Source organism: Asparagus officinalis, chromosome 1, assembly GCF_001876935.1.
Source record: "Asparagus officinalis chromosome 1, Aspof.V1, whole genome shotgun sequence".
NCBI lineage: Eukaryota > Viridiplantae > Streptophyta > Magnoliopsida > Asparagales > Asparagaceae > Asparagus > Asparagus officinalis.
Genome location: NC_033794.1, coordinates 82,077,002 through 82,099,025, shown reverse-complemented (window position 1 = coordinate 82,099,025; position 22,024 = coordinate 82,077,002). Strand labels below are relative to the sequence as shown.

At 44.4% G+C, this 22,024-nt stretch overlaps 1 protein-coding gene across 1 annotated transcript; it reads right to left on the bottom strand.

The window, feature by feature from the left end:
* LOC109826714 (UDP-glycosyltransferase 73C5-like) lies at positions 767-2,623 on the bottom strand. The gene has a single exon (XM_020393733.1). It carries the CDS (start codon positions 2,387-2,389, stop codon positions 902-904), a length of 1,488 nt encoding a protein of 495 aa, XP_020249322.1. The 5' UTR covers positions 2,390-2,623; the 3' UTR covers positions 767-901.

The window sequence follows — 22,024 nt, the reverse complement described above, 5'->3', positions numbered from 1 at the left end:
GGAATCATGTTAGATTTATAAGTTTTATATGAATGAGATTTTAGATGTTATCATGTCGATTTGATGACTATTAGAGTATTAAATTATAACTCTCAACCTTCACACGTTGATGACTTCACAGAAAGAGAGATAAATATAACGAGATTCATTTGTTACAATATATGACTAGCTTAACTTAGCGGCCGGAGAAAATAGTATAGCTAAGTTTCATCTAACAAAATGAGTTACCGGTTGCGATGTTGATAAGTGAAAAATTAAACAAAATGAGTACTGGACTGAGTCTATGATAAAGATTCTTGATAGAAACACACAACACAGTAACACGGCAATCGCACATGCTCGTACAAAGGCAAACATTTGTTAGGAACCTAAATTGGTTCTTTTCTTCTTGTGACGATTCATACCACAAATTACTCATTGCCATCCACTCGACCGCTTTAAGATTCCAGATGACGAGAAGGGACAAGATTGCATGATCTTGGCCGATCGAAGCACCATCAAATTTTGCGTGTGGTTGTTCACGACTTGGAGTCTTTATCATGTTTGCACTTACTAGACATAAATGATAATATAATTAACTTAGCGGCCGGAGAAAATAGTATATATGTAGCTACATAACTAAATGGAATAACAGAGTATATGCAGTTGATGCGAAAAATGGAATTATCATGTTTGACTTTGTTTATATATATCAAAGTTTTCGACATAATTACTTTTCCATAGGAAACGAAAGCAACAATAAATTACTTAGAAGAAAATATACACATTCAGTCAAAGTCATATTGTTTGTATAGAAGCCTAGATCACAACAAATGAAAATATTCGTTCAGAGTATTTGTGATGTACGTACGCCAATACGTTTATGAATATTACAGAATACAACCAAACACTTCTCTGCGGGTTATGCCAATTTTGAGCTTTCAGAGACGTATTCAATTAAGCGAGTGAGGTTCTCATAGGAAGACCCCCCTTCTTCCATCGCCTTCCAAGCATTTTGTGCGAGTTTTGCAGCCCTACCCCTCCTCTCCTTGCTTTCTTCATCAGTTTCATCATCCATCAATCTCGAAATAGCCTTCTCCACAGCTTCTCCCTTCACCGACACTTCGTTTTCCTTCATCATGTAAACGGGTATCCTAACGCCGATATCGACACCGACCTTGAGCACTTCCACAACCAGTTTTTCGTTAAGAAACTGGTCCGCAAAGTGCGGCCACGTTATCATCGGCACTCCCGCGCAGACCGCCTCCAGTATCGAGTTCCATCCGCAGTGCGTCACGAACCCTCCGACAGAAGGGTGAGAGAGAATCACCGCTTGTGGGGCCCACCCCGTGATTACGAGGCTTCTTTCCCCGGCTTCCATCCCCTCGAGCTCTTCGGACATCCATTGCCTGAACTCCGGACAGCACTCCTCCTCTTCCTTGAGCACCCAAATGAACGGGCGGTTCGATGCTAATAATCCACGTCCTATCTCGATAAGTTGGCATACTTTCGTGCGGACAAGGCTACCAAAGTTGACGAATACAACGGATCTTGTCTCCTTCGAGTCCAGCCAGCTCGACACCTGACGCTCATCAACGGATGATTTCTTACCCCTTGAGGCCTTGCTGGTGAAATCTTTGTTGTACAAAGAAAATGGCCCGATGGGCCAGACGGGCTTTTTTATCTTTTTCCTATAGCATTCGACGAATTCGGGCTCCAATTCATGGAAAGTATTTACAATGACACCCTGGGCCGATACCTCTGCCTCCATAGCCTTGTCCCGGACCTCTTTCCAATCCGGCCCGGGAAACCAGCCCGGGGCTTGGGCCCTTGAGATTTTTACCTGTTGGGCCATGTCGGGTATAACTATGGGCTCAAACTCATCCACTTCGTGATATTCCTTGTGCTCCCACAGGTTTTGAAAGCATAGAATGTAAAAACACGATGGCCCGTGGAAGATTATCCTCGGAATATCCATCTCCTGAGCGATCCCGGCAGTGAACGAGCTGCAATAATCCACGATCATGCAGCTCGGGACGGGCTCAACATCTCGAACAAAAGATTCAAAAGGCCCGCGAAGCAAGCTTACCGCGTCGAAAAAAGGCCTAGTTAGATCCATGGATGGGAGAAGGTCGACGTTTTCACAACCTTCCGGGAGTCCGCTTTCAGCACAAGGGAACGTGAGCTCGACGAATCGGATGGGGAGTCCGTGGGACTTGACTCGATCTATAATGGGCCTTATTCGGGCCGCATTGACAGGAGTGGTGACGAAGCTAACGAGAGCGCCACGGGCCGCTATGATTTGGGCCATGTCCACCATGGGTATCATATGGCCTTGGGCCATTAATGGGACTAAAACGAAGTGACATTTGTGATCATTGGAGCCATTGAAAACGGTTAGCTCGCCCATAGTGTAGTTTGGCCTCAGAGTGAAGGAAGAATGGGGTTTGAATTGGTGTTGTGAGCTTAAAAAGAGAGGAAAGATAAGACGATTTGAATGAGAGGACCCCAATTATTAGAATAACGTGTGGCCTTTTACCCCCCACCCCCTCTCGTGTGCGTCCCTTTTAGTGGTTTGATTGGGGAGATGAAGTCTAGAGAGAGTACGTGGTTTCCAACAGCGGACCATTGTCTAGATTTTGCCTGTATCTTGTATACTTCTGTAGATCCCAATGGAATTTGTTTACTTTCGAACGGTAGTCTTAATCATCTTGCGTATGTTTTCTTTTGTTTTTGAGCGAATGGCCCAACTCAAATCTTGTGAATGTCGGCCAAGTTGTTTGTTACGGTGGGCACAAGGAGACGAGAAGAAAGCACCACTGATGGCGCCAAGATTATATTTCAGAAGTGCCCTCATAAAATTTATCGAGGTTCTTTCTGAAATCTGTATTAACAATGTTATTATAACTTAATCCCTTATAGTGGCGTCTTATTTTAATTTCAGTGGTGTCCTAAATAGTAAAGATATATAAAAATATATTTATAATAGATAATCCAGTGGTCCTAGACACTATTGGAAGCTATGTGGCTCCGCCACCAGGAAGCGCATCATGCTGAGTTTTTGGACAAGCCAAAGGTGACTTGTCGTAAATGAAAAAAAATTGTTGATGGAGATTTTACAGTTTGGAAAAGGTTTCAGTTTAAGCTCTGCTTAAGTAAGGTATCTTGTGCATTACAGTGATTGGAGAGTAGGAAGAAGCAACTAGAGAGCATTATGTCTTCAAGTCCTATTAGGTGCAATGTCTCATTCATCAACAATTTGATCGATGACACAGCACCCTTCACCAAATGTCCGCAAATTAATACAAGCCGCTCGCTCTATTTTTCGAATGCAAAGTATATATAAATTCACATATATTTTCTTGGGCAATGGCACAATAAAGTTGAACGATAGGAAACCTTTCGAAGTGTTGGGATATTTAATATTAAATTCACCAGTCAAAAGAAAATTAAAGAGAAGAATTTTGAAGGTTAATTTTCTTGAAGCTAATAAATGCATAAATGAAGTTCAAAGATCATATTGAAAGGTGTTGTCATTAATGATGGGAAAATCTAGAATCTAACTTCACCGTTGAGGGGTGGAGGAAAAGGGGGTGGAGGACTTGTTATTTGCATTAAGTGATCCAAGAAGAATCTTTGTGTTCTCTAAAATTATTCTCCTCTAAATATTCTGCAGTTCGTAGCCACTTGTGTTTATGAGTGTCAAACATACTGTGAGTGGATTGATAGAAGAGGAGTTTACTGTTGTGCGCGGCGGAAGCTTTCTAGGGCAACACGAACAATAACTCGAACTAAAACCACAAACAATATGCAAACCACAATCACAGCAAGAACACACAATTTACGTGGTTCGGCAAGTTGCCTACGTCCACGGGGCAAGGAGGGGGGAGTTCTTTCTACTAGAAATCAAGAAAATACAAATAGGGTTACAAATCTCTCAGACCAAACCCTAAAACAAAGCTCTAGATCTCTCAAAGCTCTCTCACAATTGGATGCAATGATTCTCTCTCTTTGGCTGCTCAAATTCGTCCAACCTCTACCCTAAACAAACAGGTTTAGGTATATATAGAACTTACAAAACGAATCGGGTCGAAAACCTGAAAGCCCAGTCCAAAACAGCGTCGGTCGACCGGACCGGTCGACCGCGATCAATTCCGGTCGACCGGCCCGGTCGACCGATCACCATCCAGCAGAACCCCTAAAACTCCAGAGAACCGTCGGTCGACCGGGCCGGTCGACCGATCTCCTTGTGCACGAATGCGGTCGACCGGACCGGTCGACCGCCGCCTGCTCTGCCTCTGTAGTAGAGAGAGCCACTGTGGACTGAAGCGTGCAACGCCAACATACAGGTGCACCTGCCAATGTAAAAGCATAACCTGACGTAGACCGGCGTTTGTCAAGATCTCCAGCATAATCTGAATCCACATAACCAATACAAGCCTGCCCGTCCTTCTCATCCTTCTGAAACACTAAACCAACATCCACGGTGCCTCGAACATACCGTAGAATCCACTTCACGGCCTCCCAGTGACCCTTCCCGGGGTCATGCATGTATCTCGATACCATGCTCACGGCCTGTGACAAATCTGGCCTCGTACACACCATCGCATACATCAAGCTACCTACTGCACTAGCATATGGGACCTTCGACATATAATCTCTGTCCTCAACTGAAACAGGTGACATCAACGCTGAAAGCTTGAAGTGGGGAGCCAATGGTGTGCTAACTGCTTTTGCATTGCCATCAAAGCTGAATTTCTTCAACATCTTCTGCAAGTAGCTCTTCTGTGTAAGCTTCAATTTCCCCTTCACCCTGTCTCGCTCGATCTCCATACCCAATATCTTCTTTGCCTCTCCAAGATCCTTCATCTCAAACTCGGATGATAACTCCTCTTTCAGCTTTCGAATAGCTGAAGAATTCCTGGAAGCAATAAGCATATCATCAACATATAAAAGCACATATATGAGCTCACCATCCTGTAGCTTGTGAATATAAACACATGGGTCATATGGGCTCCTTGTGTACCCTCGGCCAATCATAAAGCCGTCGAATCTCTTATACCACTGTCTTGGTGACTGCTTCAAACCATAAAGAGACTTCTTCAGCTTACAAACCAAATTTTCCTTTCCTGCAGCTTTGAAACCCTGTGGTTGTGTCATGTAGATCTCCTCATCTAAATCACCGTGTAGAAAGGCTGTCTTCACATCCATCTGGACCAAATCCAAATTCAACTGTGCCACCAACGCCAATAAAATCCGAATCGACGAATGCTTCACAACGGGTGAAAATACCTCGTTGTAATCAATGCCCTCAAGCTGTGCATATCCCTTGGCAACTAATCTGGCTTTGAACCGAATGTCCCCAATAGAAGATCCCTCCTTCTTCGCATATACCCACTTGCAACCAATAGCTTTCTTACCCTTAGGTAGATGTGCAAGTGTCCAAGTGTCGTTCTTCTGAAGAGACCGCATCTCCTCCTCCATAGCTTCCCTCCACCTGATCGAATCGGGGCTAGACTCTGCCTCCCTGAATGTGGCTGGAACCATATCATCAACGACCTCCACTGATAATGCATATGCGACCATGACATCATTATACCTAGCTGGCCGACGAATCTCTCTCCTCGGTCTATCTGCTGCAATGGTCCTCTGAACATGATCCTGTTCCTGAGTCCCATGATCTACTGTATCCTGTATCTGCCCATCTGTCATCTCATCTCCCCCCAGTGTCACCTCTGTAGGAGCCTCAATGGATACAGTGTTCTCTGGAGTGGATGGAGTCACATCATCCTCCACCTGCTGCAATATCTCTCCTGTCTGGTCTCCCTCCACCTGCTGAGGGGCTCGAGGCCTCATCATGTACGCCTCGTCAAATGTGACATCTCTGCTAATAACTATCTTCTTGTCCTGTGGATCCCATAACTTGAAGCCTTTGACTCCATCCCTAAATCCCACAAAGACTGCTTTCCTCGCTCTCGGATTTAATTTGCCATCACTGACATGATAATAAGCTGGACACCCGAATATCCGAAGCGACTCATAGTCACTAGCCTCCGAATCAAACCAACGCTCCAAAGGAGTCTTCCCGTCTATCGCAGTGCATGGTAACCTGTTCACAAGATGGCTCGCATAAACCAACGCCTCGGCCCAAAAAGATCTAGGCAATCCACTCTACCAACGCTCCAAAGGAGTCTTCCCGTCTATCGCAGTGCACAGCAACCTGCTCATAAGATGGCTCGCATAAACCAACGCCTCGGCCCAAAAAGATCTAGGCAATCCACTCTGCGTCATCATACACCGCACCTTCTCCAGCAAGGTACGGTTCAATCTCTCAGCCACCCCGTTCTGTTGCGGTGTCTCTCGAACTGTGAAGTGTCTTCTAATGCCGTGATCCCGGCAAAACTGCAGAAACGGATCACTCTTGTACTCTCCACCGTTATCTGAACGTAGAGTCTTCACCTTTCTACCTGTCTGCAGCTCCACTTTCTTTTTCCACTCCACAAAAATATCCAGGACCTGATGTTTATGCTTCATCGGGTATACCCAATTCCTCCTGGAATAATCATCAATGAAAGTGACAAAATAGTTGGCCCCACCAAGAGATGTGTTCTTGGAAGGACCCCAAACATCCGTGTGAATATAATCCAATGTACCTTGGGTGTTATGAACAGCGGTGCCGAACTTCACTCTAGTCTTCTTCCCAAGTACACAATGCTCACACAATTCCATCTTGCAGGTCTTAGCACCTTTCAATAGCCCCTGTTTAGCCAATGACTGTAGGGACTTATCTCCTGTGTGTCCAAGTCTCATGTGCCATAAGGTGGTAGTGTCCTCCTCTGTAGTGATAGAAGCTGCCAGACCCCCTGTAACTGTCTTGCCCTTCAAGTAGTATAGGTAGTTTTCCCTGACACCTCGCATCACCACCATAGAACCCTTCGTGACCTTCACTGTAGCATCCTCTAAGATCACTCGATATCCTGCTGCCTCCAAAGTCCCAAGAGAAATGATGTTCTTCGTCAACTGCGGCACGAACCTCACTTCCTTCAATTCCCTCACTACACCATCATGCATCCTGATCCGGACTGAACCAATACCACCAATAGGGCATACGTGATCATTACCCATAAGCACGACATCCCCTCTTTCCAGCTCCTCAAAGCTAGAAAACCACTCCCTCTTAGGGCAGATGTGATATGTAGCTCCCGAATCCATCATCCACTCCGTGGAATCCGCATAGCAAACCGACGGTAAAGCAGGGCATGAATAGCCTGAAGAATCTGAATCTGAATGCTCACCAATAGCTTTTGCAACATTCACTTCTGAAGCTTGTGCAGCTTTCCCCTTATTCTTTCCGGCTTTTTCTTTCCACTTTGGGCAGTCAATCTTCCAATGTCCTTCTTCTTTACAATACCGACATTGATTTCTACCAACACTCTTATAGGCACTCCTATTCTTTGACTTTGAGCGGTTGAACTGACGACGGTTTGGATCTCGGCCTCGAACTGCTAACGCATCTCCCGATGCCTTCTCGGAGGGTTCACCATCACTCTTCCTCAACTCATAGTTCACCAAAGCTGAGGTCACCTCCTTGTAGCTAACTGTAGTTCTTCCATTGATCATAGTGAGAACGAACGTACCATAATCATCTTCGGGCAACGAACACAGAAGTAGCATCGCCTTGTCTTCATCCTCAACTATAATATCAACATTGGCCATATCTGAAAGTAGCTTAGTGAAATTGTTGACATGCTCCCTGATGGAAACCCCTCTCTTCATCTTGAACTGGTAAAATCTCTTCTTCAAGTGAAGCCGATTCTCAATGCTCTTCGTAAGATATTTCTCATTGAGTGTTTCCCACATCTTCTTCGCCGACGTCTCGTTCATAACATCATAAATAAGATCCGGCGTCAAGCATGACCTAATAACACCACAAGCTCTACTGTTCATCTTTCTCCAAACCTTATCCTCCAACTCAGCGGGTTTCTCTTTTAACTCAAGAGTCTCCTCCAAATTCTGTGCATCCAAAGCATCCATCACCTGACACCTCCACAATCCAAAATTGATCTTGCCATCGAACTTCGGAACATCAATCTTCGTGTTATTGATGCTCAGACTCTGTATCGCCTTTGTTAGAGACGAACCTGACGTGCTTGCATCTCCCATGTTGTCGATCTAGCTCTGATACCAATTGTTGTGCGCGGCGGAAGCTTTCTAGGGCAACACGAACAATAACTCGAACTAAACCACAAACAATATGCAAACCACAATCACAGCAAGAACACACAATTTACGTGGTTCGGCAAGTTGCCTACGTCCACGGGGCAAGGAGGGGGGAGTTCTTTCTACTAGAAATCAAGAGAATACAAATAGGGTTACAAATCTCTCAGACCAAACCCTAAAACAAAGCTCTAGATCTCTCAAAGCTCTCTCACAATTGGATGCAATGATTCTCTCTCTTTGGCTGCTCAAATTCGTCCAACCTCTCCCCTAAACAAACAGGTTTAGGTATATATAGAACTTACAAAACGAACCGGGTCGAAAACCTGAAAAACTGATATCCGCTTCGTCGGTCGACCGGCCCGGCCGACCGCGATCAATTCCGGTCGACCGGCCCGGTCGACCGACCAGCTCTCAGTAGAAAACCCAAACTCCAGAGAACCGTCGGTCGACCGGGCCGGTCGACCGATCTCCTTGTGCACGAATGCGGTCGACCGGACCGGTCGACCGCCGCCTGCCCGGTCGACCGATCACCATCCAGCAGAAGCCCCAAAAATCCAGAGAGCCGTCGGTCGTCCGCACCGGTCGACCGAAACATCTGCGGTCGACCGGGCCGGTCGACCGACCTCCTTCCAGACGCACAGGAACCCTTGTGCACGAATGCGGTCGACCGGACCGGTCGACCGCCGCCTGTTTTTTCTGATTCTGCTGCTGATGCTGAAATTCCTTCATTTACTTCATAGACCGTAGAGAGATGAATGAGAGAACTCTTTCTCTTGTAATATTATTATCTCGAGAGTGAAAGGTTCTTGTCATGTTACCCGTCGACATAGGCTTAGGCTGAATCACGTTAATCTTATTTGTCTCAATTCTATTTCCTTTTATTGCCCAGTCTGGGAAAAGGTAGATCTTGGCCCAACATTGGAATCAGAGCCAAGTTCACTAGGGAAGGTGCTCATAGAAGCGGTGAAGAATGGGGAAGCTCGCGGGCAAACGGTTTGAGATGGAAAAATTTAGTGGCAACAATAATTTCGAGTTGTGAAAGATGAAGGTTCATGATATCCTTGAGCAGCTCAGTCAATGCAAAACCTTATCGGAAAAGGAAAAGAAGCTAGAGAAATTGTCTCTACTTAATCAGATCCTATTAAAGGGCGCTTCTATTCCATGACGATGAAGGAGGACAAACTCAATCTTGATGATTTGGTTACAACATTATTGGCCACTGAGCTGTGGGTGAGGTTTACATTGGAAATCTTCGAAGCAGAGAACCAACTTTTAGCAGCTCGAGGGCGATCAATTGAAAGTGGTAGATCATCAAGGGCGCATTCCAAAAGTCATAACAGTAAATCTGTTTACTTAAACTGCAACCTGAAGGGCCATGTGAAAAAGTTTTTACCAATTCAAAAATAATAACGGCAAAGAAAAAACAGATGAGCAACATGGTGGCAATAAATAGTCCATGGCTGGAATTTGCCATGCTGAATTGTTCATTGTCGGTAAAAGTTTTAATTTTAATGATAATTGAATTATTGATAGTAGTGTAGCTCATCATATATGCTCCCAAAAATCATGGTTTAGTACTTACAAGAAACATGAAAATTTACTTCTCATGAAGGAAAGCAATTCAACCTCCAAGGTTGAGGGAGTGGGAACGGTTCAAAATAAAATGGATGATGAGGAAGTGGTGTCCAATTGGGCTTCGGCCCGAACCTAGCTCGATGTTCGGCTCGGATCCAGCCATGCCCAAACTTGGCCCGGGCCCAAGAAAAGTCACGAGACATAAAAGTATACTTCTAGAGTTGCAAGTGCACAACCATCAAGTTATAGTATAAAAAGTTATCAATCTCACAAGGAAGGTGTTTGTAGTAGAAAACCAAAATCGGTTATTATGTTGTGTGTGTGACAATTATGAGTGATGGACGTGATTGTGGAGGGATAGAAGGAGTGAGAGTGATTGTATATAAATAAAAACAAAACGAGATTGAGAGCGGAGATAAAAAGTGGATGTGATAAAGTGTAAATGTAAACAAAAGGGAAGAAAGAAAGATAAAGGAAATAAAATCAAGGAACAAATGAGAGAAAAATCAAGAATAAAGAGGGAAATAAAGAAAATAAAAGATAGATGATTTAATTAGAGATATGAGGAATTTAGAATTGAATCCACTAGCTAGTTTCATACAACTTCTAGAGTTCTTACAAGTATTAATTCCACATCTTAAAAAAAGAGCAATTCCCTAGTGGGTTCTAGCATCAAGGCGAATCAAAGAAAAGTAAAAATAAATAAAAATAAAAACTAATCCCAAGAGGGTTCTAGTCTTAAATCAAACAGTGCAAGAAAATAAAATATAAACAACAAAATAAATTGCAAGAAATAAATGCAGGAATTTAAAAGAAGAAAGTAAAGACATGAAAATAAATCTACTCTATTAAGCATGAAAATAAATCTAAGATAAGAGGGTTCTAGCCTCTTGGCTATTTAAACAAGAAAAGAAAGCAAACAATAAATTTATTAACAAAGAGAAAATTTACATCCCAATAGGGTTCTAGCCTCAAGGTGATAGCAAATCATCATCTTGATCTTCATCTTCATCTCACTTTCATCTTCATAATCAAACAAAGAGAAGAAAATAAAAATATGAAGATGTGAAAATATTTCTGTTGATGTTAAGTGATCACATAGTCAATTATATTCGTGGTTGGATGGGGGTGAAGTTGATGAGGGGCCCCCTTTCTTCCTTGAATATCCAGTTCTATGTTGAGTGGCTGAAAAGTCTGCATGTATAGAAACTCGTGAGAGGACAGGGACTGGTTCCCCCGTGATTCCTCAGACGATCAAGTCAGCTGGTGAGCTTGAGTAGGAGAAATGAAGAACTGTGAGAGTTCGTGTGTGTGTGTACAGTATGATTTACAGAAGTAGCTCAGAAATGGCGTTTTTTGCATTACCTTGGTATATAGAATAGTGTCCCTATTTATTCTGGTGGTATAAGGGGCAGAATCGTCATTGTGACCGAGCACAGGTTGGCGGCGAAGAAGCATGGTCTGGCGGCGAAGTCAGCTCCTGTTTTACAGGTGTCGACTGGGGACTAGAGGAGAGATCACCTCAGCATTGAATGAGAAGTGATCGGAGGCATGACGGTGCTGACGTGGTCCGATGAGTCATAAATATTATCAGGGCTAAAGGCATGATGGCACCTGCCAAGCATTAACTGTAACGTCAACATTGTCAGTGGAAGAATCTCGAGGCCGAAGTCCTTTAGCTTGACCGAGAAGTAACTCCTTTCGAGTCATCATCGGGAGGCGTCGAATAGTTTGTGAACTGGACTTGCTATGAGTCGTCTTCGACAAAAGGGGTGACAAGTACCGCCTTTCGAGTCAACATGATGGAATGTCGACTAGGAGATTCGGCTGAGTTATAACCCTTGTTGGTATTGGCCGCCAATTTAATTAGGACAATGTATGCAGAAGTACACACGTCCGTTGTTGGCAAAGAGTTGCACTTAGGTGATTGAGAACACCATAACAATTTCTTTAATAATTGCAATAGAAAGTTATAATTTAGAAGGTCTTCTCAATTAAGAGTAATGCTCCTCTGTAAAAGGAGATTTTACAAAATATTTTACTCAAAGCCATCACTCTCTATCCCTATTTATATAGAATTACAGCAAATATCAGCCCTTGGATTAGACTTAATCCCCAAGTTAATAAATTTTAGCCTTTAATCCATAACAGTAAACTTAGTATTGATATGGGTATCGATACCGGTATCGATAGTCAGTCATCTTGTTCTTTTGCCGATCTTCTCTTGTGTGTATAGGCTTGAACTTCTTAGGCTTTTTGAGAGATGAGTTGTTGAGTTCTTTTGGACTTTTATTCATTAAACTGTAATCATGATAAACATGTTTATTAGTGATATTTTTATTTAAATCAAATAGATAATGATTGTAGGTGTCAAAAATTGCCCACGGATTCCCGCACGCGGCTTGAGACAGAGAGAGAATGATGAACGTTACTATCCAGGTCACAGAAACTTAATTGATATTGATAAACGCATAAAGTAAGTCGACGAACCGTGTGAAGCAACAAAACTGCAGAATAATGAAGATGCGAACTGATCGGGAGCTACGCTGTACTTACGAAAGACGAAGTGCCCCTCGTGTCTCATCTACTCTACATATGATTCAACCATGGAAGATTTTAGATCTTCTCGTCGGCTTTCCTTTGCACTTTGAATCATACAATTCCGATTTCGGACGACGAAGATATGACGGAAACCGACGGGACACACCAAACAATTCCCTCGGGCCTTAGCGGAGACACTCCAAGTGTCTTGGTCTTGGTAGAGACTGTCTCGATTTGAATCTGAAGAAGATCAAAAGATGAAAGTTGTAGATCTCCTCGATAGCTTTCCAATGCATCTTGGATCAACTCATTCTGAGATCGGATGAGAGGGTTAGAAGCAAAAGAGAGGAGGGACACTTGCACTGTCTCGGCCAAGGCTGAGACAGTTGGACTGTCTCGGGCCTTATAGAGCCGTTTTAACCATGATTCGTTTCAAATATGAAAATTCTCAAAAACAAAAGTTGTATAGATCCTTGTTAAATTTCTAACGTATCTTAGATCAACTCATTCGGAAATCTTATGAGAGATATATAGCTAAAATACCGAAGATAGTACAAACTACCTCAGAATTCCGAGATAGTGTTGATGTCTCGGAGAAGAATGAGATTTTGGCCATGATTAAATTCAAATATAAAAAAGCTCAAAAGATAAAAGTTATAGATCTCTTCGTCAGATTTCCAAAGCATCTTAAATCATTTTATTTGAAGGTCATATGAGAGATTTAGAGGCAAAACAAGCGGAGACACTCTGACTGTCTCGGCCAAGGCCGAGACACTCTGAGTGTCCCATGGCCGAGACACTGCGGGTGTCCGCAGGCTCCAAAAAGCCGTTTTACGTAGTTTTGAGCCGTTTTTTGACTGTTAACCACCTGAATTTGTTTCAACTGATCTAATATCATCCAAGAACGTGATAAAGTGGTTACAACCGAGGATAAGATTAAATCGTTCATTCTTATCTAAGAACGTGATAAAGTGGTTATAACTGAGGATAAATACAGCATTATGGCCTTCATTTGCACAGATCCGGAATTCTCGAGCCTCGGCGAAGCCTTATTAAATTGGAGACCGAAGGAGCACAAATTTCAGAGAGGAGGAGAAGATCGGATTGAGTTCTTCAGCATAAAGAAGAAGGGTTCGTCAGATCTACAGTTTTTGGTTCCTTCCCTTGAGATCGTACCTAGCTGCGATCTCGAGAAGAGTGGTTATCTCGCTGTTGTCGAGATAATCGCTTCGATTTCTTGATTCCTTCGCGAATTAACAAAACTTTGGATTGATCTGATCATTCGGTGGGATAATCGCTTCGATTTCTTGATTCCTTCGCGAATTAACAAAACTTTGGATTGATCTGATCATTCGGTGGTCCACAGATATTAACGTCCCCGTCACAGCGCGAATTAACAAAACTTTGGATTGATCTGATCATTCGGTGGTCCACAGATATTAACGTCCCCGTCACAGGCAAAGATCTCATGCAAACAGTAGGTGATAAATGCCCGTTGTGTTTGTTTTGACAAGAGTTATAATTTTTTTTATTTTCATTATGTAAGAGTCTTATAAAAAGACTATCTTTTTTGTTTTTATTGTAACGACTAAAGTTGTAATAAATACATCAATGAAAATATTAACTTTCCACCCAAACAAGTTGGCGACCACAGTGGGAGCCAACAGCCTTACTACCAATACTGTCGTGCCGTAGCCGACGATCAAGATCCGCATGGCTGAAGAGGTCGAATACGAGTTCGACCAACTAAAGTTTGAGGAGTTCGTCTCCTCCTCCTCCTCTAGATCCGCCTCTTCTCGTAAGTGCAGGAAGGTCTCCTCCTCCCAGAAGATCCGCTGGTCTTCAGATCTGAAGACCCAAGAAGGTGATCTCCCCGCTACCGCCACTATAGTTGCGTCTCACAACGATCCACCGGTGTCCGATGAAGCCAAAACCGTAGATCCGGACACCACCTCCATTAAGGAGTTGACTGCTGAAGGCGTGCCTACTTTATCGAAGATGGCTCGTCAGAGGCGCCGCCAACGTCTCGCCCGCCAATTTTCAAAGGCTTTAGAGAAAGTGGATGGGCTCTGCTACCAAGCAGATCTGATGTCCAGGAAACGTCAAGTGGCTAAGCCGCCGCCACAACAAGCATCGGGATCCTCCTCCCAACCGTCAACTGACAAATGGGTTCATGTCAAACGAACCCGTTCTACTCTCGAGGAGCGCATCCAGAAGCACCACGTACTTCTTGTACACACCCGGATCCTTGTGCATAAAGCACAAGGATTAAAAAAAGAAGAGGTGTTCAAAAGGCCACCAAGATCTAAGCAGGTTTGGGTACCGAAGGCCAAGTCAGCGCTTCTACCCGACAAGAGACACCAGTCGTGTCTCTCACTCGATTCCAGAGCCAAAGTTGGTTCCCAGCTTTCGTCAAGTTTAGATCTCGCTCCTTCTAATCCCGCACCTCCGGTGAAGCTCCGCGATAGTATGGACATATCCAAAATCAAGAAAACAATAGTGAACCGCCTAGGTCCTTTGCATGAAGATCGAGGCAATGTTCCCGTAAGAGAACGCTTAGGCCCAGGGGATGAACCCCGAATAACTCATCGAGCTGGGGGTCGCATGCATTTTTGCAACAATTTGAAAGCTTCCTATATAGGGAAAACCCCCATTACTGATCGCCTCAGACTACGTGTTGAAATCCAGGAGCCCGTTGAGGTCCCGCGCTTATAAAAGCGTAACTCCAAACGTGTGAGACTACGTGTTGAAATCCAGGAGCCCGTTGAGGTCCCGCGCTTATAAAAGCGTAACTCCAAACGTGTGACTCTTGAAAATACTAACAAAGTGTTATATCCCCAGAAGGAAATGTATTCGTCTGACGATGATAACGTTATACCTGAGAAGTTGTTCCAGCACACGATAGGCTGCTCTGGCAATCATGCCGATGACTTGTACTATCGGGCTGGGGGGTACAAACAAATCTCAAAAGAGAAGTACCCAGGAAGCGTACTCTCACTGTCCGTGTACCAAAATTATTAGGACAGTATTATCAGCGTGTAGCTACCCCAAGACCGCTTCATAGAGGGTCTCGGTATTCCAAAGGCTTTCCTCTGAAGCATCAAATACTAAGCCAAGACGTTTCCGTAAGAAACGATCAGCCGTTCAAAATAACGAACTTCCAAAAGTCATAATTAACATGGCTGATAGAGGAAAATCAACTCGACCTTTTAGTTATGACTCGCTCATATCGCATTGTCTAACCCGGTTGTGATCGGGAACCATTAGACAAAGGGATTATCAAAGAATACATAGGGGATTATCTTCGGATGATGAAGCATCAGATGCTAACTCTGTAATCGATTCTGACAATACGGTATCAAGCCCAAGACAATCCCACGACGCACTTATGGTCAATACCGAGCAAATGGTCAAAATCATCGAGGATGCTTTGGCTAAGCAAAAAGAGAACTTCAAGTTTGAATTGGAAATGGCCATGATGCGGATGAAGGAAGAGCATGACCAATAGATTCGGGTTCTGTCCAATCAACTTGGTGAATCCAGCCATCGTAACTGTTTGTTGGAAAATTTGCAGTAAAAAGGCAGTGAAAGAAAATTGACTTGTATTCTCTCAAAATCGATTACAATTTGGATTTTCTGATTATAAAAGAGAGAAGAATGAATTTGATTCTCCCCTTTGTTTAATTCTGGGTTCTTCACGGTGGCGATGTAGTGCCTCCCTCGAATGCTCGCGTCGAGTTTGCCCTCCGTTGACGATCCGACGTTTTGCTTCACTGGAACGTGGTCTTCTCCTCACGATTTGACATTGTGGAGAACTTGCGTGGCAAGTTTGAAAATGACTCTTAACGAGTTAATAACTCAGAGCGAGTTTTAGAAGAACTTGCAGAGCAAGTTTTGAACTCTGATCGAGTTGATAACTCTGAACGAGTTTGAAACTCTATAAAAGAGTTGATTTAATCGAAATCGGTTTGACAAGCCAAGGCTGAAGGCTTCAAGGAACTTTTTCACTGCAGGAAGCTCCAGTAATTCCCCCAAAAGGTCAGCCGAAGATCTCTTCTTTGCTGCCAATTCTCAGGTCCAAAAAGCTAGCCCGAACTCCATTGAATTTACCCCTATTTATAGGGGATTTAGGGGTGTAATCGCCCCCTTAAATCTCTCCTTAATGAGGGTTTAATGGGGTGTAACTGCCCCCCATGAATCTCTCCATGATAGGGTAGTGATCCCCTCAAATCGTGGGGAGAAAACGGTTCTGGAACCGTTCAAATCGTGTTTGAACGAGTCAAACGCTGAAAACAGTGTTCTGGGCCCAAACTCTGCATTTTAGACCTAAAACGCATAGTTGGGCCTGTTTTAGGCTGAAAACGCACAGCTGAGCCTGTTTTAGGCTTAAAACGCACAGCTGAGCCTGTTTTAGGCTGAAAACGCACAGTTGAGCCTGTTTTAGGCTGAAAACACATAGTTGGGCCGCGCAGAGATGAACTCTGCATTTTGGACCTGGGATGCAGAGTTGGTTTCTGCATGAACTGTGCGTTTTTTGGACTTGGGACGCAGAGTTAAGCTCTGCATGAACTCTGCGCTTTGATGTTATATCACGAGGATGACCTCTGCGTTTTGAGGTTATAACGCAGGTCTGACCCGTGCATTTTGATGTTATAACACTGGTTCAACCCGTGCGTTTTGATGTTGCAACGCAGGTTCGACTTGTGCGTTTTGATGTTATGACGCTGGTTCGACCCGTGCGTTTTGATGTTGCAACGCAGGTTCGACCCGTGCGTTTTGATGTTATAACGCTGGTCCGACTCGTGCGTTTTGACTCTGTAATGCAGAGGCGAACTTTAGGCGGGCTTGGCGAGCTTCAGGCTAAGTCCAATGTTTTGACGAAGTCCAGTCTTGCAGACGGACTTCAGAACATAACTTGCTGTGAAGAACAGGTCATAACTTTCAAACCGTAAGTCGGAATTGGACGAATTATATATGAAAATCTTTCAAACCGTAAGTCGGAATTGGACGAATTATATATGAAAATCGGCTATCTCGACGAGACGGAGCCGATCAAACCTACCCTATAGGGTTCAGTTTGCTCTGTCAGTTTTGCCAAATTCCTTACGGTTTGAGAGATATCTGTGTTTTGATTTGAAGAGACCGTCGATTTGTAGTCTCTTTTGCTAGAGCGTTGCAAAGATCGTCATCTTGTAATCTTCGTCTTGGCTCCTTGAAAATATGAGAGTCGTCAGATTGTAACTCCCAATGTTGATTATGAAGGCTGTCGAATTAGAGCTTTCATCGGTTGTTGCGAAGGTCGTCAGATTATAACCTTCATCGATCTACGTGAAAGTCTTTAAATTATAGTCTTCTGGAAGCCGTCAAATTATAACTTCCATCATCGGTGTTTGGTAGGGATAAACTATCTGCAGTAATTTTTAGACAACCTACAGCTATCTGCAGTGATTTTTAGACAGCTTACAGTAACATTGCTAACCAAGCAGGTAGCGATTCAAATGTGGACGAACATCTCGATGAAGACAACCCTCCGGCTGACCAAAATGCTGGGGGTGGTCCCACTGAAGATGACAATGTCGGGGGTGACCGTATTGTTCCTCTTAGAAATCGTCCAAAGCATAATACAGATGAGGATGAAAAGATGAAAGATCTCAAGAGCAAAATCAACACTCTGATGTCTACTCGAGAGGTGAAAAAGACTGGTATTCTGTGTCCTTACCTAAGAGAGTGGGAGTCAATCCCGTATCCGACGATGTTCAACCTGATCAACTTCACGATATTCGACGGGAAGAGTTTGCCCACTTAACATCTGATCTACTTCAAGTCCTGTTTGCGTCAAAAATTGTTGTATTCATTATGGTATTCATTACAACTTTAGTCGTTACAATGAAAACAAAAAGATAGTCTTTTTATAAGACTTTTACACAATAAAAACAAAAGTTATAACTCTTGTCAAAACAAACACAGGAAGATCGTTTATCGGTCTTCTACTTGCGTGGGTGCCTTTGCCTGTGCCGGGGTTTATCCGTGGACCACCTTAGATCTGGATCCGGTTGATGGAAAATTAGGTAGAGCTTCGCCTTCATCGAGGGAGTGTTTGATTCGAAGCGCTGAAATCGACCAAGCAAAATCAGGGCTCTTCTCGAGATTAACACCAAGCCTAATCTCAAGGGACAGACGGACGGGGTTCAGATCCTTCGAATATCTCCTTCTTTATGTCGAAGTTCACCAGGATCTGATTTGCCTTCGCTGAAATTCGTGCTCCTTGACTCCTCAATCCAGCAGCACCTCCACGTCTTGATAATAATTCATCCCGTACTAATCAAAAGCAGCCCCGCGAAGGGTGCCCACGAATGACCGAATCATCAAGGCTTCGTTGCCAAAAATCATGCCCAAGTGGGACTTGCAGGCGTCTAAAAATGCCTATAGGTGTCCGTACATAGCTCGAGACGAAGAGAAGACAACGAACGTCGTTATCCGATTCTAAGAGGATTATCTGTTGTCAACAAGCGCCTGAAGCAAAACGGCGAACCAAGTGGCTTGCGGGCTTAACAATCATATCACGCCCTCGACAATCAGTCCATGTGCGTTGGTTAGCTCACGTGCGTCAAGACATTCCGCTCGCACAAGTCAATCAGTTCGTGCGCGTCGGTCAACGCGCGCCCAACAATCAACTCACGTACGTCAAGTCAATCCGCTCGCACGCGTCAATCAGCTCGCGCGCATCAATCAAACGCGCACCCAACAATCAACTCGTGCGCGTCGGTCAAATCGCGCGCGTCGGTCAACTCGTGCAGAGCGTACGAATCAACAAGACGATCAAATACGCAAAACGGTGGAAAATACAAGTCCCGGAAGAACCGGAAAACATAAGAAATCAGTGAAACCAGAAATCCCAACGCGCCGCACGGGACGGACCAAACCGACCCGCGCCCGCGCGGGTCGAAATAAGCCAAGTCCGACCCGCGCCCGCGCGGGTCGGATCCATCCGACCCGCACAAGCGCGGGTCAGATCCGTCCCCGCGCGCTGTTTCGACCCCTGTTCAGTTTTTTAACGGTTTTCTCGGGATTTGTTGGTTCCTGAGAATCCTAACTGACTTGATATCATCCCCAAACATGGTTAGGCTGTTGTTAACTGAAGATAGAGCCAAATCACTTGTTCTTATCCCAAAACCCGCATCCGGAGCCCTATAAATACAAACCTAGGGCCTCCTTTGCTGTCTCAAGCCTGGAAGCGTCAATAGCTGAGATGACATGGAAAGCTCATTCCTCGGCAATTTCTTTGATGATGACACTAAGATATCAATCAGAATGCTCTTTGAGGAGAAATAGGAAGACGAAGAGACGGTCGACAACTTCATCAAGCGTTTCCGAAATAAAGCGATGAATTATCATGATCCAGTCACAGAGGATTTCATCCTCCAAACCTGTCATAACAACCTATCCATTGATATTTTAGAAGTTATGGGAGTATCACCGTCTAACACCTGGAAAGAGTTGAAGGTACGCTTCCTCAGAAGGAAGAAAGATGAAAAAAGCCAACCGACGGCTAATCCTCCGAACTCAAGCTTCATCTCCTGTGGTAAGGGGAAGGCACCTACAGCAATTGTTGACGTTAATTAGACGTCACAACAATAACCCCAAAGACAGCAAAAGACTTCGGATCCGAGACTCTAAAAAGAGTACTGCTTCAAGGACGAAGGCGTTCCAGCCATTTTTGAATCCCTCCTTGAGAACAACAAGATCAAGCTACCACCTATCGTAAATCAGGAGGAAGCTGACAATACTACGGATCCAAAGTACTGCACGTACCATAGGAAGATCCTTCATCCTACCAAGGTTGAAGCTGGCGTCATAACGCTAAATTAAGCCGAATGCACAGGCGAGGTTTTAGGAGACCTGACTCGGGCAGGCGAGTCAAGTGTACATGCGAGTTTTTAGGTCCTCCTGTAGTCAAGGTAGTTTTTATAGCCTACAAGACCCTCTTCAAAGTTTTTAGACCTAAATCACGGTGAAGATGTGGTCTGGAACACTTTGCATGAAAGTGATCATCGTTTCATAAGTTTGGGCGAATTTGATCCCCTGGTTAGGTCGAGCTATTCGGGCGAGCTCAAGTTGTGCTGGTGCCAACAGGCGAGATAGGAGCCATTCGAGTTAGGTCCCTACTGGCGAGATTCAAGCTCATGAGGGTCGGCTGTGTGTCCTTGGGGTAAGTTCCCACGTTCGTCAGTCAGGACGACGCCTTGTCTTCGCGCGCTTGCTTTGAGATGCGGATCTGATGGCACTTTCGATTTCCACCATCGGTTCGACAAGAGCTCGTACATGGATCGCCGGATCTTGGCTATTTAATGGGGGATTCCAAGCGTCCTACTTTGTTCTTGGTCGTTCTATTTGAATCGCCGAATCAAAACCGTCTGCCTCGCGGAGCTGTCGAATCTCGACCATTGAGATTTTGCATATATATTGTTCATCTCCTTTGTAGGGAGATTACTTATACCTGCGAATTCTTTCTCTCAAGCTTTTCTAGAGAAAGCTTAGGCTTCCTAAGTTTGAGATGGCTCCAAGAGTGAAGATGTGTGCTTCGAAGGGAAAGAAGGAGATTGTCCAACCTGAACCCATCATCCTCTCCGATGATGAGGAGGCTGAACAAGCCCCTGTGTCTGCTCCGTAGTCCTTCTCTCAGCCTCCTCCTGATGACAAAGGGGTTTCTCCTTTTATCCAGCCTATCGCTATGATTTCCACTGGCCAGGGACCTATCTCTCCGAGCCCTGGATCTGCGCAGGGCCTCCTTAGGCAAATAAAGAATGCTATGAAGCAAGCGGTCTCTGTCGTTAGCCTCGGTTGGGGATCCTATGTAGATTTTAAACCTTTCTTCATGAACTGCGTAGCTGATCTCAGGCGTTTAGGTGAGACTCGAGAGGCTTCGCGTTGTCTGGTCAAGTTTCTTGGCTTTGAATTACGTTTGACACGCTTGGAAGTCTTATTGCGTGCAGACTCGGAACCAGATGTGGAGCGGCTTATGGCTCAGGCTCGGATTAGAGGGGCCCAAGAGCGGGAGACTCGAGAGAGGGACCTGTCGGACAAAGGGGCTCTCGCCGCGCACTTGCTTGAACAACAACGCTCATTGCAGGCAGAGATTGATGCTTCAACCACCATCATTGCCCGAATGAAGGCCCGGCTTATGGAGAAAGAGGCGACTATGAAGGGATTGCAACTTGAAAGCGCAGACATTCATGGCGCTGTTGAAAGGGAGATGCAGGCCCTTCATGCGCTTCGTCAAGAAGACTCTACCGCTGCTGCTTCTTTCGAGGCTAAGATCCGTAGGGAGGCGGAGGGTCAGGTCGAAGCAGATCAGGCGAGGAAGATAGCCGCAATGAAAGTTGAACTCACCTCTTTTAGCGAGTTGGACTAGGTTCGATGTAGTGGATTAATGTTTGAGACCCTTTTTGTTTTGTTATGACTTTATTTGAATGTATTGTTATAACTTTGTTCAAATGTATTGTCTCAAAGTCAGTTATGAATGGAATTATGTTTTTGTTGTCCCTCTATTACTTTTTTACATCTCATGTGCATACTTCCCTCTCGTTGATCGACCTTTATGATTTTTTGCAAACCCCCAGCTATTAACGGGTTTGATAGGCCTTTACTGATTACCGTTTTAAGCAGGCTAGCCATACTATTCTCCTAAGTACGATGAGTTGTCGAGAAG